Source organism: Acanthisitta chloris, unplaced genomic scaffold (assembly GCF_000695815.1).
Source record: "Acanthisitta chloris isolate BGI_N310 unplaced genomic scaffold, ASM69581v1 scaffold38438, whole genome shotgun sequence".
Lineage (NCBI taxonomy): Eukaryota > Metazoa > Chordata > Aves > Passeriformes > Acanthisittidae > Acanthisitta > Acanthisitta chloris.
Window position 1 is genome coordinate 1 of NW_008686059.1, and position 18,348 is coordinate 18,348.

Consider the following 18,348-nt stretch of genomic DNA (forward strand, 5'->3'; position numbering starts at 1 on the left):
CGCGGCCCCGCACTGAGAAGACCTCTGGCCCCCTTTGCCCTGCAGAGAGCAAGATCCCCGAGGACACGGGGCTGTGCCGCACTGCCCTGCCCGACCCGGAGCCGTCCCAGGGGCGCTTCTCCCCGGAATCCCACCTCACCGAGGCTGCCGATGGCACCTCCGAGTCAGCGCCCAGCTGCGAGGGCAGCGTCTGAGACAGGGTGTCCGAGTTCGAGGATTTCTGGAGACCTCCCTCTCCTTCCGTCTCGCCAGGTAGGACCGGGGCGAGCCCCGCTGAGCGAGGCTCCGGCAGCAGGTCTGTGCCCGTGCCGTGGGACAGTGGGGCATGTGTCTCACGGCTGGGCGCCGCAGCCGAAAGCGAATGGAAGGGACAGATTTGCCTGTCCTTTTTAAAAATTTTGTTTTTACCCCCAGATTTGCCAGAATCTGTTCTTTTCACTCGTTTTCGAGTTGCCTCTTTCGGGTTATTTTTCCAGTCTGTATCCCGCTGCTGAGAGTGCAGCGGGTGACAGGCTGGAGGAAAGCTGTGGTGACATCGAGTGTTGATTTTTTGGTTTGTGATTAATTGTTGGAGGCAAGCCGGTTATGTTTTAAAGGTCCTGGCGTTTTCGTGCACGGTCCTGCCTACAAGGGGTTTGTATGTTTTTTAAGACAGTAGAAATTTCTCCTAGGCAATCTATATACCTGTAGGAAACAGCATTGATTTTGTGCGTTGTACTGCCTGCTAGACGTTTTCCCTAACGCCCTTTCAGGTTATTTCTTGCCTCTTACCTATAAAAAGGATCTGTCTCTCCCTCCTCCCGCCCCCCTCTCCTTTTGTTGTCTTTTTGGTTTTTTGTTTGTTTGTTTTTTATTTTCTTTTCTAAAAACGCATTCGTAAAAACCAGAGGAAAATAATGACGGTCAGATTTAAACACCCCAAATCCAGGAAACTCACACTTATGGCTGCAGCGCCTGTCTCTAGCTCCCTCGTCCTGCCTTTGATGTGGTCGGAGCAGTGGGAGATGCTGTCCCCAGCCTGGCGCAAATACTTATCTCGTTTAAAAATACAATGGTGTCATTTTATAACAAAAATACGTGTATATATAAAAACACCTTTTATTGCCTCTATTAAAAAGTGACAGCTGGAAAAAAACAATTTTTGTCTTGATGAAGGAAAAATTGTCTCAGGTTTACCGACTGACAGCAGACGCCAGCAAACGAGTACTTAGTCCCGTTTCGACACCGATTTTCCTACTTCGTCATTACAGTGTCCTCGCATATCAATGGCTGATTGTAATGATGCGGATTTGCATTTTTAAAGCCTACTCTTCTTTTAAGAGTCCTAAACCCCTTTGAGGGGACATTCAAAATGCTGCCCACCATCCTCACAGCCAGGCAAAGGACAGTTTCAGTCTGTGCAAATGACAGACCAGATCAAATGCAGCTATGCAGCAGTCACTCTTCTGATAATATTTCTGCACAGTGTAGCAATTTTTATTCTAACGATTTTGTCCTGCTCCTCCTTTCCCAAATAATTACGATTTTTGCAAGAGAAACAGACCATTTTCATGTGTCAAAGACAGATGTAAAATGGAGTAGGTATTTACCAGGTCTGCCCAGTCTTTTCCTCCTCCCCAGACAGTTCTTCCCTTGCTGTGGGATTCATTAGCTCCCAGCTAACCATGCAGCTATCCAGGGAGATACCTTTGCAGAATGAGTGTGATGTCCCCAGATCAAGATTTTTTGAGGTGGGGAGGGGCGGTCCTGGGTTTGTCTGATCCCATTCACAGGAGGACTGGAAAGGTAAGGGACTCCAAGTATCTTAAGGAAAGAGCTTTATTAAATGAATCTCAGTGCATTGAGAGAGGTGCTGTTATGTTGATGATGAAGGCAGTGGCAGTACGATTAAACGGTTGGGCTTCCTCCAACAGCTTTCCCCCCTCAACCCCTCTGCCTTCCAGCTCCTTTGTCAGATTCAGTGCAAAGCTGGAATTTGTGTCGAGGTCATTTCTGGAAGATGCACTGGTGGGCGACTGCATTCCTACGTTTGTGTTTGTCTGGATGTGGCACAGTTTTTGTGCTTTGCCAGACAGAGCAGATGAGAAATGATGGTTCTAAATCATGCTCAGGGCAGGTGTGGTGTATCTCTAGATGAGAACGTAGGTGCAGGTTGTCCTTCAATATATAGTGAAAGCCATATTTCACTTTTGTCTGAGTGTTGTGCTGCTTATCTAGGTGAGCATACAGCACAGAGACACAATACCTGTTAACGCTCTAATACGCTGTTGACTCCATCAGCGCAAATTGCTTTATTATTAAACCTCACTTTCTACCTGTGTCTGTAATCATGTGCATTTGAATATACAGCAGGTGCATGGAAGCTCAGTGCACCAGTATATTAATACTCCTGATGAGCCTGTTGATGCTGCAGTCTTGGAGGAAAACTTTTACTGGGTATGCTGGAGTTGTGCAGAGAGTGTGGTGTTTCATGATTTGTGGAAGAGGATACTTGGAATCTTTCTTCGCTGTGCATATCAATCTGTTCTCAATCACTCAAGGTCGAGTTTGCCTTGCCTTCAAAAAAGAGCATTGATTAATTTATTTTTTTTTCTCCCAGAAGTAGCCTATATAAAGGCTGCATAGAATTGCTAGGAAAATGAGGGAGAATCTCTCTTTCCGTCTCTGCTCCCCACTAGATGCTGTGGAGTGGAGGAAAGGAAGACACACAAGTGCCCTGCAGTATGGTAGAGCAGGGTTTGCAGGTTGCTTTGACACTGGCTATAGGGCTTGGATGGCTTGAGTATAACATGAGTGACTCCCCTGGACTTGAGCTTGAGAGGTCTCCAAAGTGTGTGAGGTGATGGAAGGAACATTGTACGCAAACTGATCTGTGGTGCAATGTTTACTGTGTACTGTATTGCCAATTCCAAGGGCTCAAAAATCAGGTCAGCCTTCCCTCTCCTCTCACTCAATGGGCTGGCTTGGAAATCAAGATTGTAAGTAATACCTTATGGATATTCAGTTTGAGTGTTGAAAATTGAGAGTGTACATTTTCATGCTTTTCTTTATAGTTTGAGCTAGAAGTTGACTTTAAGAGGGGGGAAAAAAGGTAAAACGTAAAACAAGAACAAGCAAACAAAAGAAAAGCTATGGGCTGATGAAATCATGCAGTTTTAAGAGCTGGGACTTTAAGAAACTTTTGAATCCTGTGATAAAATCGTGAGAGATGGCAACACTGAAACTGGTTGCAAAGACACAAGATAGATGATGTGACGCTGACCACAACTTTGCAGTCAGTGCAGAACAGGAAAAATCATGCTCAGCACCATGTCAGCTAATTTGATTTCATCACTCTGTTCAAATGTTCCCGTTGGTGTGTGCACATATATTTCCAACCAAAAGACTGCTAATTTCAATGGAAGAATTTGAGACTGTTAATATCTGAAATGCTGTAAAAAATACGAAACAGTCAAGTTACTCAAAGCTCAATTTTCCCTTTGTTTCCCACTCCCTTTAGTAATCCCTCAGGGACCATATGCCTATCCAAATGGATAGCCTAACACATCATGCCTTCCTTCCCTCGTCCTCCCTTGGTCATCTTGCTTTGCCAAAGGTTGAGAAAGCCATGGGAACTGTGACACTGACAGGAATGAGAAAAAACAAGAGAGGAATTGTGGGTGGACAAGTTTTTGGTTGAGAGAGCTTACTTTGAAAGCCCAAGTTGTAAAGGAAGCCAATATCTCTATGAAGGCATCAACATTTCAGCAGTTAATAATTCGCCTTTTTCTTGGTTCACTAAAACATTTCTCCAGTGGAGATATTTGATGCTCCCAGTGCTGCTGCCTGTTGTTGGTGAAGAGTGAAAGCAGTGCAGCTTGGGCATTAATCAGCATCTCTGGCAGAGACAGTTGGGGTCTGGTACCTCATGTTCCATGCCCAACTGTGCTTTCCTCTATGCGAGGCTGCCTGAGCACTCACACCTTTAGACACTTATCTCAAAGCTGTGCTCCTGCCATTGCATCAGACTCTGCTATGGACCCCCCAAGTGTGATCTTGTGGTGCCTTGGTCAGATACCATTGCCAAAGGTGAGCCTGTTACAGCCAGCTGAAGCTGTCTGAGCACGTCCTAGTGGAAATCCGCTTTGATTATGACTGCTAGGAAAATATTTTTATGTCTTCAGTTTTTAATGTGGCCTATACAAATGATTTTGAAAAGCTCTGTGTTTTGGGTGGACTCAGTTTCTTTACATGGAGAACCTCAGAGCAATCTGAAACAATAATAATTTTCTTTCTGATGTGGACTGATTTTAGTTTTGGGTTTTTTTTTTTTGTGAAAAAGTGAGGCATGACATGCAAGCACCACAGAAGCTGTTATTTATTTCAATAATGCTGTAGTATAGTTATGGATAGTTGTGGCAGGAAGTTGAGAGACTAGATTTGGGCATTTAATTGTGTAACAAGCTGTTTTTAATTTTGTTGAACAAGTAAATCTAGGCACATTTGCTCTGTCAGGCACCTCTGTAATGCTCTATTTGCTATATGGACGTGTGGGATCACCATCAGAGCTTAAACACATGGACAGTCAGCTTTGATGTCCATCTTGGGACAGAGCAGATATATGTTTCTGAGAAGCTGCACATACAACTATAGGAAGTTGCAGCCTGGGTTGTTTAAGAGTCTCAACTGTCAGATCAGTGTGTACACACCTGGGCACCCAGAGATGGAGGCAGACAAAATTGGTGTCTGCTTTCAATAATTTGGCTGGGACATCAGGGAAGTTGGTAGTACAGGGTGCTCAAACCCTAATGTGTGATATAAAATGTCCTGCGATGAGCGATGAAAGGGCAGCCTCGATGTGCAGTACAGGGTCTGGCTCTGGGCACAGGTCTGAGTGCTGAGCCCGTGACAGTGTCTGGACTGTGAAGTACACTAATTCCCATGCCCCTCTGTTTCCACAGCCTCGGAGAGATCCGTGTGTCCGTCCCTAGATGAAGCACCTCCTTTCTCGGTGCCCTTCAAACCCTACATGTGGAACAGCCTGGGTGGCTCTGAGCTGAGGCACCTTGTGCAAAGCTACAGGCCGTGCCCGACGCTGGAGAGGACCTCAGCCCTGGGGCTGTTCTGCGAGCGAGGCTCTGAGCCTGCCCTTTATGGTGCCGAGTGTAGCTCTTCCCTCGGACTGTACGGTGACTTCGGCTCACCGGGCCCAGGGCTGTTTGAGCGGTCGCCAGCAGCGGCTCCTGGACTCTATGCCGAAACACAGCCTGGGCTGCAACAGGACAAGGGGCCAGGTGGCATCAAAGTGGAGTCAGACCTCTTGTGTCGCCCACTGCTCATCAGCACTGGCTCTTACAAGTGTGTCAAGTGCAGCAAGGTAGGGATCCCATTCTCCCACACTGGTTATGACTCTCCTTCAGCACATTCTTCCCGGTGAATCTGACCCTGCGTACTCTCTCCCCACAGGTCTTCTCCACACCGCACGGCCTTGAGGTACATGTGCGCCGCTCACACAGTGGCACGAGGCCCTTTGCCTGTGACATGTGTGGCAAGACCTTTGGCCATGCAGTCAGCCTGGAGCAGCACAAGGCTGTGCACTCACAGGTGAGAGCAGGGCAGGCTGCCAGGATGGAGGTCTAGGGGCCAGGGCCAGCTGCTCTGGCTCTGGGGAGGCCACGAAGGCCATCACAGGGCAGGAGGTGGGGCTCTAAACTGAGGAGGGGAAGAGAACGTGGTAGGGCTGCAGTGGGAAGTTGTAGGTGAAGTATATGGTGGCAAGCAGAGGAAAGGGTGGGCAGCTAGTGAGTTGAGGAGCTAATCAACAAATCGAAGAACACACGCTTTGTTTCCGTTCCTCAGACCTTGCATATGTCTGTATTAACCGATGGACACCTTTGGCGCTCCAGAAGTAACAGATAAATACTAAAATTTCACTCTCAGAGCTGGAAATTGTAAAGCAGATGTGGGGTTTTTTTTAACAGCTAAAGCAACTCACTGTGCTTTTTTTTCTGATGCAGCTGTCCTCATTATTTCTCCTCACTCCCACAAACAAGTGAGTCTTTCCTTGTTTGTAGTCATTGTGTCTGTGCAGGGAACATCTGAACGACCAGTCAGGTATACAGCACAGACTTCACCCATCTTGACACACTGAGTCACACACCAAAAGAATATAGTAGTTAATTTTGGTAGGAGGACTTGTAACATTTTCCACCTGCTGATATTGTGCCATATTTCCCCTTCCCCACCCACCTGACCTGGCAAATCTTCCTTCTTCAGATTGGCTTTTGGAGGATAGAGTTACAGTAATGTTTTTTGCTGTTTTATATATAATCTCATGAGTGTGCAACCAGCAGAGCACACAATGAGGGGAAATATCTCATCATCCATTAAACAATGGTGAAAAGAGCAGCACTGCATACTGTGTCCATGAAAGGGTCAGCATTTCAGGGAGAGTGCATTAAAAGCCAAATAAAGAAGGTAATTGTGTGTACATACAGAAGGAAAGAGGAAGGTGCGATGGAGGTTAAGGAATGGAGAGAAGAGATGATTTATGGTATAAGAAAGTGGTGAAGATGAGTGCGTGTGGGACAGGAGAGAGACAGTAAGGTCTTAATGTATTTGGTTTTATATGTCAAAGTGGTAGGCTGAAAAGCTGTTTTTTCCCAGGTGCTCTACATACCTTTCACTTGAATTTTAATGGAACTACAGATAAGCAGTTAGTTGTTACCCTGCCAGCAGAACTCAGTCTGCCACAGAGATTTCCCAGGAGAGCCAAGCAGACCTCAGCACCCACTTTCCTGTGTACAGTGGAGAGGTGGCCTCTGAGCAGTGCTGCAGCTGTTGGGCTTCCCAGGAGAGTAACTGTGTCTCAGGGCCCTGCTGAAATGTGCAGGCAGACTCCACCTGGTCCATCGGGGCTGCTCCCACCTGGCCATTCCTGCCAGTAGGAAGAGCTGTTCAATTAAATTTTTGTGAGGAGCAGTGCACAGCACCGGGAGAGGATGCATTATCTTTTTTACCATGTGGTGCTAGCAGGCCAGTGTTAGTGTCTCTGCAGGCCAGTCCAGATCTCTGGAGAAGTATAAGTGCTTGCTAAGGCCGAAGGGAAAATACTGATGTGCTGCTGGGCAGTTTGTTGCTGATGAGATTGTTGGTGGTGCGTAACCTGTATGTTTGGGCTCCTCTCTCTGCAGGAACGCAGCTTTGATTGTAAGATTTGTGGCAAGAGTTTTAAGAGATCTTCTACTCTGTCCACCCACCTGCTTATCCACTCGGACACCCGCCCCTATCCGTGCCAGTACTGTGGGAAGCGGTTCCACCAGAAATCTGATATGAAGAAACACACCTTCATTCACACAGGTCAGCCCTGCAGCTGCTGCCCCAGCCCAGCTCTCTGAAGAGGTCTCTCTGCAGCAGTCTATTCCTCCTCAGCTGGGACAGTACAAACACCTCCCTGTCCTTCTCACTGCCCTGCTGCTGGTCATGCTATCTGAGCTGTACTTGGGCAAAGAAGGGTGATTTGAATGTGGATAATGAACAGCAGCTGCAAAATAACCCAAATCCTCGCAATCCAATCAGTGTTCCCTTAATAGGATCCACCAATGTTTATTCACAGGGCTTTTGTGTAAGATGATTTGTAGTGTATTATATTCGTGTAGCCTTGATTTACAGCTGAGGTCCCTGGAAAATGACAGGTGAATTTGATTGCAGCATTGCTTTTTTCAGGATCTAGCAATTTAAAATAGGAACAACAGGAGTCTCCTCCTCTAGATCAAACACTAAACTGGAGGGCCTAGGATCCAACTCTGAGTCTAAATATTTGTTCAGAGATTGTCTGCACTTCCACCCGGACTTTCTGAGAAATGGCTGCAGTTTGATACAGAATGGAAGGAGAGGTGAAGAGTTCTCAGGTTTCACTGTTAGTAATAAACATGGAAACTAATAAAGCACAGGTGAATCACCAAAGGAAATAGTTTTAAAAATATCATTCAGTGAGAAGGCAGGTTTATCAGAAATCATTAAAAGAAAATCTTGTCTTTCAGACCTGCATCATTCACTTCAAGAAAAACGAGTGATGTGTGAGATACAGAAGAATTTGTAGACATGAAATAACAGCTGTATTGGCCAAACCCAAGCTTCAGATCACCAAAAACTTTTTCTGATAGTGACCACTAGCAGAAGCCTAAAAATGGCAAATATATATAAAGATGGCACGACATGTAGCACTGTGACCTTTCTAGATGAGAAGCAGTGAACAATAAATGTTACTTAAAAAGATTTTCCACCAGATGGTTGCTGGATGAAAATGAATGATTTAGGAAGTATTACAAAAAGTATTTCCATAGTAACTTTTTTAAATGAGAGCTTGATTAAGTAGAATTTCAGCCAAATTCCGAATCAGTCAAACCCATTATTTTGTTGTGAGATCAGAAACTGTGCCTAGGCTTTTAAATTGCTAACATAAAGCCAGGTCCTTAACTGAGTCAGAGATTCCTTTCATATGCAGCATATACTTGTGAACTGAACTTTCAGTACGTTTTGCACTATTTTATAATTGTAAGAATCTGATCTTCAAACATGCAAAGAGTTTGTTGCTCCAACTGAAGTCAGTGGGCTCTGCAGGTGCAAAGCCACTGAAAATCCAGCTTGGTATTGTGGTTAGGCTCTCTTTTATTCGTTATTTGATAATAAACACTATGAACATGTATTGAGATCCTGCTCCCATGGAGGCCAGTAGAGTTGTGCCACTGACTCCTCCAAGATTTCCAGAAGCTACATTTATGCCCATTTACATTGTTTGCCTGCAGGAGAACTTCAGGGCTGTGACTGCTGGAGTTTCAGTGTGGGGAACAGTAAAGAACAGATGTCTGGATGCACCCTGCCCTTCGGGGCTCACTTAAGGGCCTTCACACCTCCCCTGGGGACAGACCCCAGCTCACAGAGTTTGTCTTGACAACCTCCATCTACCTATTTCACCTGCCCCTATGCTGATGGTATAGTAACTGATGTCAGGCATTCAGCACTCTTCCAGGGGGTCCCCATGTTTCTAGAACACAAAGCCAGTTTAAATTGCACAGAGCCCATGCAGCCAAATATATTCACAAGGTGTGGTGTCCTGAGAGCATTCTGTGCTTCAGACTTCTCCTAGGACTGTATTGGGCCAATGGAGGTGCAGCCAAGTCCAGGCCTGCTCAGCTGCAGTGCAGGCTTAGCCAATGCTTTGGGGCTCCCAACTGCATGTGTTTTGTAAGACTGACATTTTTGGGGATCACACAGGATTAGCTGTAAGGCCCAGGGTGCTTTTGCTGTTTGCTGTGGTCCCATGTAAGCAGCATGTTGCCTCTTTCACAGGCTCTCTTTTCCCGATCTTCTGCTTGCAGGTGAGAAGCCTCACAAGTGCCAGGTGTGTGGAAAAGCATTTAGTCAGAGCTCCAACCTCATCACCCACAGTCGGAAGCACACAGGCTTCAAGCCCTTTGGCTGTGATCTGTGTGGCAAAGGCTTCCAACGAAAAGTGGATTTACGGAGACACCGGGAGACGCAGCACGGCCTGAAATGAGTCCCAGCTGCAATATGGAAAGCGCCTACAACACTATGAGAACAGACTCCCTTGGCTTCCCTGCTGGACCCAAGCCCTGTCCTGAACACAGACCCTGGCATTCCCTTTCTGAATAGGAGCTCAGAGAGGGAAGAAGAGGACAGAGCCATGCATGGAAAGCTCAGCCTGAATGACTGTGAAAGTGGAAATTAAAGGCTGGGGTTTCTCTCTTTCTCTTCCCCTCTTTGTTTCTGAAATAACACTGGAAAATAAGCCTTTTAGCTATGAAGCCTGATTCTCCAAAGATGGATAAGCTACCAAATATCTGCAAGATGGAAAATATTTCTCCCATGGCCATGGTGAACCCCTTCAAGTTTTCAGTAACTTGAATCACCTTGCTGGGAAACATGGGTATAACAGTGTTTACATGGTCTAATAACAGAGAGTCATCAGTGCTTGCCTTGCTTGAGTTCAGTGTTGAATGGGCTCACTCTTGGATGATTTCCTGTCAGGGAAACCTGGAGGATCAGGACTGTGCAGTTTGATATCTTGCTAGTTTTTAAGCAAAGATACCAGCTTGGGTCTGATCCTGCTCTCACTTGTTCTGGTGCAAATCAGGAGGTGCATTAACCGTTACAGAGAGGCCCTTTTTATCCTCCCAGAGTCTTCTCTCTGTCTGTGCAAGGCCTGACTGCCTGTGCGTTTGAGTCATGGGGGATTATTTCTTCCTAAGGAGAAGGAAACTTACGAAAGCCCAGTGGAAAAGCCAAAGCACAGAATTATGCCTTAGAACTAGAAACCAATCCAACAAGGGATCCTGCCTGAGGAGGGCAGGAGCACCAGGGAGGCACAAACTTTCTGTCCAGAACCATTACTGGCTTCTACACTCTGGGCTTGTTCTAAAAACTGGAAAATAGCTAGTCAATAGCATCATTTGTATATTTGTTTTTGGATTTTTAACTTTTAAAGGGAAAAATTTCTGAGGTGGGCAGGAATTATTACAAAAGTATAATTGACTTAATTTGCCTTAAACGACCCTGCATGTACCTCAGTTAGAAAAAAAAAGAAGCTGTTTTTACTTTGTTGACAGGTTTGTAAATGTCCTTATTTAGATTTTATGGAGTGTCTTATGTTTCTTGGTACATATTTATTGGAACAATGTTTTAAATTAATAAAGTATTGAGGATGGTCCAGAGTGATTTTTGTTTAATATGTAACTTCAGCACATTTGTGAATGTCAGCCGTTACCATACACCACAGTGACTGTGAGGTGCCACATCCCAGGAGGGAATGCAGGCACAGCAGAATTTGCACAAGGGCTGTAGCGATTAAAGAACACCAGTGCTGTATTTATTTGTCCAACTCCCACTGGTTTCAGTGAAACATTCACACTTTTGAAGATGGGGGTGTACTGTGTCTAGGACAGTCACCATAAAAGGCTTTCGAGGGGAAACAGCTGTTTTAAGTGTCTGCTTTGGAAATGCAGACTGCCAGAAGACCCTGCTTAGCCCAGGAGGAACTTGAATGTCCTCCCACAAGATTAAATGTCTGTACCTGGGAGTTTGCAGGGACACCTGAGCAGCAGGTGCGTCGTGTGTACTTCAGCCTGTTGGGACTCTCAGGAATGAGCCTTTTGCCTTTTGCCTGCCTTGCCAGCAGGGCTGGCTCCATCTGGCAGTTGCAGCCCACACAAAAGGGAAGCAGGAGGAGGATGGAGGGATCCCTTGTCCTTTTCCCAGCACAGCCTGGCCTCTACCTGTGCACACAATCTCGTGCGCTCACATGGGTGTACACTCTTGTTTCAGCTTTGGATGGACCCTTGTTTCCAAGTGAAACACTCTTGTTTCACTGTGGATGGACCCAGTGGGCAGAGGCCTCTCTGCCCATCCCACTCCCCCTGCCGTGCTGCCACCCTGGTCCCTCTGTGCTGTGTCCTGGTCCCCCCTCGCAGGGCTAAGCCCCTCGGCAGCGCTGCCCACACCAGGCGGGACAGAGCGAAAAGGGCAGGGCAGGCAGGGGCACAGGCAGCGGCACAGGCAGGGCGGGAGGTGCCAGGTGCTCTGCAGAGCACCTGAGGCCCATTATGCCTGGTAATTAGCGCAGAAGGTCAGCGGAGGAGCCCGAGCGGTGATGGGGAAGGTGTGTGGTGCCGCGGGAGGCTCCCAGGAGCGGCTCAGCCGGGGGCACAGGTAGGTTGGGGCTGCCCCAGGGTGCTGCTCAGGTTTTATTTCAGGGAGAAGCTGCTGCTGGGCATGGAGTGGGTGCTGGCTGGGTGGTCTGGGCACGGGTCCCAGCCCCTCTGCCTTCAGGAGAGCCTTTCTGCCAGGCACAGCCTCACTCAGCAGGGCCTGAGTGGGCTCAGTTTCTGCTGTTCACTTTGAAACTACAAGAGCAACGTGTGTCTGCCCTCCCGGTCTGTCCCGTTTCCAAACAGGGCAACTAGTGTGGTTTGAAGCTCGTGCTGACCCTCTGGCTGGGGCAGGGGTCAGGGCTAAGGGACTGCACAGCGTGGACACGGCCTGGGTGGCAACAGCCTTCTTCATGGGAAGAAACTTGCAGGTGTTTTTATTGGTTTGAGTGTGTCCCCCCCAGCAGCTTGCTGGTGCATCTCAAGACACTGGTGGTGGGCTGGGCTCAGGCCCAAACCCCACAGCAGTGTCCTTGTGTGACTGCATGGGAGGGTATTCCTGCCTCCCCAGCCCTGCCTGCGCCAGTGCCAGCTGCTGGCTTGGGTGAAATGCAGGGAATGAAGTGGGGAAGAGTCATGGCTTTAAGGTGGGGAATTGAAATGAAGAAGAGGAAAAGAAGATTTATCTGGGGAGAATCAGAACAGGCTACTGAGAGGCTGTGGTGCAAGTCTGAAGATTGGAAATATCTCTCTCAGTGTTATTACTGTGTGCCATTAAAAATGCATTATGCATATTACATGACCCATTATTCATGAGGTAGGTTCCATACCTTTTGTTTGCTAGAGTAACAGTAGAAAGGGTAAGGAGAGACACTGGAGCACACCTTTGTTTCTTTCTGTAAATTTTTAATGACACCTCTAGCTAACCAGTTGGTGAAGCTCAGTTCCTGCATAAAAGTGGAAAGGCAGAGCTATCTACAGGACGACTAAGCCTTTCAGAAGCTAATTTGAGCTTGTGTTCATCCACACCAACAATGATTAAATTACCTATCAAGTGTGCTGAGCTATCAGGATTCAGGGCATTGAAAAACAAGGTGAATTTATCTGATTGATTTAAAAGACATGGGTGGAATAAGTGGGTTATAAAAAGAAAAGCTCTATTCCTTATAGATATTATAAAAGGTCTTCTTCTGGCAAGCTAATGAACTTGTTACTTTGCTTTCAAAAGTTGTTTTGCCTGCCCAGAAAACAAATTTATTAGTTGGAATCAAAATGCTTTATCCAAATCAGTTAGCAGGCTGAATTAATTCATGAGGCAGAAACAAAGCAACTTATTAGGTTCCATCCTTATGCCAAACAGAGATATTTAAAATTAAAATATGCAAACATCATCTGTTTTTTTTCTATACAGTCAGTTTCCAAAAGCTGATAGTAACACCCAGATTGGATATTGCAACACCTTAGAGAGCAGCTCTTCTGGGTCTTGATCCTTCCTCAAGCAAAACTTTTGTTGCAGTTGATGGGGGGGAGGGAGGAAGAGGTTTCTAGAATAAGCCCTGGGCGAAAGATTGCAAGACTCATGCAACTCTATCTGCAAGCTGTGCTGCTGTTGCACACTGAGAAAGGTGTGCTCCTTAAGTCTCTGCATTTTCCATCCTTAAGAAAGAAAAACCAAACAGGTCAGTTGTGTCAAATTCATCTCTGGCATAACCCCAGTTCACATCAGGAATGGATTTTGCCTTTACTGGATAGGATTTAGGTCTTGCTCTAAACTTAACAGTGAAACATAGCTCAACGTACTATTGAGGGAATTCTGATTTAGAAAAGCATTGAAATATGCATGTAAGTCAAGGGAGTGCTTCTCTAGTAGTAGAGACCTTACTAGATGCCTGCTCAGACTTAAAATTCTGGAGATTTTCCTTGCTGAATCCTAGACCTCACTCCACTGCCAAGCCAGTTTTCACCTGCAGTGGAAATGACTTCTGAGAATGCCAAGGGCAATTTTTTTTTTTTTACTTGTCAATAGGGTAGTGGTAGTTTCCAGTACTTTTTCTTTTAAGTAATAAAGCAGTCTAAATAGATTTAAGGCATGTAAACATCTGTAATGCATTATAAGGTGTGTAAAATGATGGAACCAGATTTGAAAAGATATTTGTGCATCTAAAGCTGCAGACATGTAGGAATGTGCATTGGACATGGGTATCTAGTTGAGTCTTTGACTTCCCTACTGGGGAAAGAAAAACAAAACAAACGACCCAACACAGGAGTCTCAGAAAATTTCCTGAGTCTGTGTCAAACCAGTTTGTGACATACACAACATATGGACTGTAAAGAGCGAGAGCACATAAATCTGAAAGAAATGTTTCATGCATTATAAAAATGCTGGCCACACCTTGTTGGAATAATGTTGCCTAACGGATTAACCTGGAGCATGTGATAAATCTTTCAAATAAGATGAAAGCAAACCACTTTTATGTGCTTGTTTCAACTTGCTTCTTCTCAGCTGCGTTTTTTTTTTTTTTAGTAGAGATGATATGACAAAAGAATACTGAACAAGACAAACCTAGAAAGAAAAATATCTAACAGCTATTGAAATTATTTTCTTCTTTTAATACCATCCAGCCAACTTTCTGACACGTGGGATCTCCCAGGCAGCTGGATACTACTGTTCACGGGTTACATCCACCCCTGCTCACCCAGGTCCAGCTTGCCAAGGCACTGGCAGCACTTGCTGCAGCAGTCCTGGGCTCCTTTGCTGAAGTAGCTCAGAAGCAGCTCAGCTTCTGGCTGGTGCTGCCAGCTCCCTCCTTGGTGTGCAGGTGGGAGGTGCCTGGTCAGCCAAGCACACTGGCAGGAGTGCAGCACAGCAGGTGTTTAAAATAGATTCCATTGATATAGTTACTGTAATGTAGTCAGCTGGCATTAAAGGTAATTTGTCATCCTCTGAGGTGACAGCCAGTTCAGTATGATATAGAACTTAAGTTTTACACTTTCTTTTTTTTTTTCCTATGAATAATACATTCCCAAAACTCACTGATAGACTCAACGGGTGAGTTCAAAGGGGGAAAAGAGGTATCAGTGCAAGAGACAGGAAACTAACTCCCAGAGTTCAAAAGAGCACAGTCATCTGAAAAGAACAGAGGCAAAAATATCTTTTCAGTGTTTCATATAAGAAAGATTAAGTATTGCAGTGAAAAGCCAGAAGAAATTGATTGTATTTCATTACATGGTCAGCCAGAAGAGAATAGACATTTACAGGGGCTGCTTCCAGCGATTTACTTACACTGATTTAAGCCAAAAGATCTTATGTTGTCTGTTAATCCTGCTAAATTCCCAATTTTCACATACTGTCAGCTCTACCTCTACTCTTGCCTTTTGCCTCTCTGGAACAGAGCAATATAGACAGGTGGGGAGGAGGGTGAAACCAGTCCCCAGGAAGGGAAGGAGTGAAAAATAGTCTTGAGCCTCTTTCTGTAGCTGTTCCAACTCTTTGAGCCACTGCAGGAATGATGGTTGAGGGTGTAGACATCCCTTATTGCAAACCTGCAGTCAGGGAGCTTGGACCTGCTGGACCAGGATGCTCTTGCTCACACTGAGTAATAGTGTGAGTCAGGGTGCTGTCGCCTCGAGCTCTGAGAGCAGAGAGCTGGGTCTTCCTGTGTGCTTGTGCTGGGCTTTGTGCTGCAGGGGCCTGACCTTTGCTGAGCTCTGCTGTGTACTCTATATATCTGCTGTCAGTTAGTTTTGGAATTATTTGTGTTTTCAGTAGCTTAAATTAACATTAATGGCAATTGACAAGAGTCTCCTTCCTGTGTGATATTTCCACCATGGCTGAGGTGCTTTGCTTGTGAGCTCCTCAACCAAGCAGGGTAGCCTCACTCTGTCCCTACCCGTTTGTCAGCTGGGCCTGGTTCTGCCAGGGCTCACTGCTGTTTTTTCCTACCGAGTTTGGCAATCTTGGGATTGATTTCTGTGGCCAGTTGAGGTGGTGAGGCCGTTTGCCACCTCTCTCTTCATCCCAGGCAAGGGGGGCGATGTTCCAGCAGGTGCTTCCGTCCCAATTTCCCCAGCCCAAGTTGCGTCACAGACCCTTGCAGGGATGGAAAAGAACGGTTGCATTTATGGGAGGAAGGGGTTTTATGCAAGCGGAGTGAGCTCTGTCCTCTCTTCTCTTTCCTTAATTCTAAATACCTCTCTCTGAAACCTTTCACACCACTCACAGCAGGACTCCAGCCAGACATGGGACCATGAAAGAGCATGTGCCTGCTTAAGTGTGAAGTGCCTCAAACTGCTAGGCCCAAATAATTTCAGAAAGGGAGATACTGGGCCTGTTACTTCTCTCTTCTGAGACTGCTGTGGTTTGGTTTTTAACTGTGACTGTTTCCACTTGCCATTTGGATGTCTGCTTTGTTCCTCTGTGTGTTCAGTTACTGAAATCTCATGTTTGGGCAATCTTTTTCTGTGAGCCTCTGCAGCCTTTGTACCGATGCTCTGGCAAGGTGAAGGACTCTGGTGGTTTAGATCTCAGTAGGGGTTGGAGAGCCAAGATAGTCTCTGCAAAATACAAGCACAAGGAGACATGGTTCTCACTCAGAAAGTGTGTTGGATCCTAAGGGTCCCACACAGTAATGTGTAACACAAAAGGACAGCTGCACCATCTGGGTTGGGTTCTCCCACTGTTCATCCAAATCAGGGAAAGTGCTAGAATTAGCATGACTAGATGTGCAGCATGTGTAACAGTGAGGGTGTCTGTTGTTGCTGGTAGTGAGAGTCTCCCAGGTAAATGGTATTGCCCTCTGTCCAATCCCTCTCCTGGTTATCTGCGTGGTGGGAATTCAGCTGACAATCAGTGCAGCTCCCAGAGAGGACAAATACTGGTGGGTGAATCAGTCTTCAATGGTGGTACCACTGCCTCTTGATCAGAGTGGCTGGCAGTGCTGGAGCTCTGGTGGCTTTTACTTTTCAGGGGGGGGAAATGGTAAAATACCCACCACCACCATCAAAAAACTTGTTTCCTTGCACTTTATTTTCCTGAATGTCATTGAAGCCAACTAATACTGGGCCTTGCTTTCTACCCAAAAAGCTGCATCTCATCTTTCTCCCAGCTGGGTTGCAGGCATTGCTGCGACTGTTCTTTGCTGCTGCTGTGGGGTGATCCAGTGCCGTGTGTTTTCCCTAACCCTTCACCCTGTGACGGAGGGGGATGTTACATCTGCACGAGCTGGTGGCACACAACCTTGCTAAGAGCTGGCTCCTGCATGTGTGCTCCCAGACAGTCCAGTGCATGACAAGGTGTCATGGTTTAACCCCAGCCAGGAACCAAGGCCCACACAGCCGCTCGCTCACTCCCACACCAGTGGCATCAGGGAGAGAACTGGAAGGGTGAAAACTAGAAAACTCATGGGTTGAGATAAAGGCAGTTTAATAGGGAAAGCAAAAGCTGTGCACACAAGCAAATCAAAACAAGGAATTCATTCACTTTCCATGGACAGGCATGTTCAGCCATCTCCAGGAGAGCAGGGCCCCGTGATATGTAATGGTTACTCGGGAAGACAAACACCATCACACCAAATATCTCCCCTTCCTCCTTCTTCCTCCGACTTTATGTACTGAGCATGATGTCATATGGTATGGAACATCCCTTTGGTCAGTTTGGGTCACCTGTCCCAGTTGTGTCTCCTCCCAGCCTTCCATGCACCCCCAACTTCCTTGCCAGCATGGCAGTATGAGAAGAAGAAAAGGCCTTGGCTCTGTATAAGCTCTGCTCAGTAATAATACAAACATCTCTGCATTATCAACCCTGTGCTCAGCACAAATCCAAAACATAGCCCCACACTAGCAACTGTGAAGAAAATTAACTCTACTCCAGCCAACACCAGCACACAGGACAGACCTGTGACTGCACAGCCCTGCTCCTGGCATGTTACACATCTGGCCTGTGCTTTGGGTGCCCTATTTCCTATTACTTCAATCCCATTACTCCAGAAGGGTGCTCCTGTGTTTACTGAAAATAAAGGGTGGGGGCTGAAATCAGGTATATTGGCCAAAGGAGCTAAAGTGCCCCTTTAGCACAGCCCACAGTAGTATGAAAAAGTCATGTGCCAGGGGAGAGTGTGTTTAACTCCACCTGTCCATGGTATACAGAGACCTGCTAAGGACTCTGTGTGTTTGCAGTCTTGTAAACTTGAAGGAGAAATTTCAAATAGGGTAATTACACATCTTGCTAACGGTGCTGCTCGGCTGTATGTTGTAACAGTGGTTGACAAAGAGGTAGAGGAAACTCCACGACAGCACTTGAGAGAAAACGTGTGCAGCAAGTGCCTCTGGCGTGTCCAGGCTCAGGGCAGCTGTAGCCAGAAAGGTCAGGCTAAGGATTTGTGAGGTGGTGCTGGAGTGATTCAACTCCTCCAGCGGAATGCCTCAAATACCTTGAAGGGGGAATGTAACCTGAATATGACTTGGGAGATGGAGTACTCAAATACATGCCGTGATCCCAAGGAAGGAAACCCAGGCTGAATTCACTTGGACACACAGAGCTAAGAGTGTGTTGGACTGTCAGTAATTAGCTGGGGAGCGGGGTGTGCATAGCAGTGATGGTGAGGATGATGGCTCAGAAACCTTCAGGTATGAGACATACTGACTGCAACATATCTAAAGAGTTTCCTTGGCAGGGGAAACCTCAAATGGCCTTTCTGGATTTACA

General features: G+C 46.4%; 1 protein-coding gene across 1 annotated transcript; it reads left to right on the forward strand.

The window, feature by feature from the left end:
- Positions 1 to 41: 41 nt before the first annotated feature.
- Positions 42 to 9,909, forward strand: GFI1 (growth factor independent 1 transcription repressor; the record flags this gene model as incomplete). Its single annotated transcript, XM_009079968.1, is given in 5 exon segments — positions 42 to 252; positions 4,941 to 5,356; positions 5,446 to 5,583; positions 7,173 to 7,338; positions 9,360 to 9,909. Coding segments are annotated over 5 exon segments (1,110 nt in total), but the record flags the coding sequence as incomplete, so codon positions are not given.
- Positions 9,910 to 18,348: the final 8,439 nt, after the last annotated feature.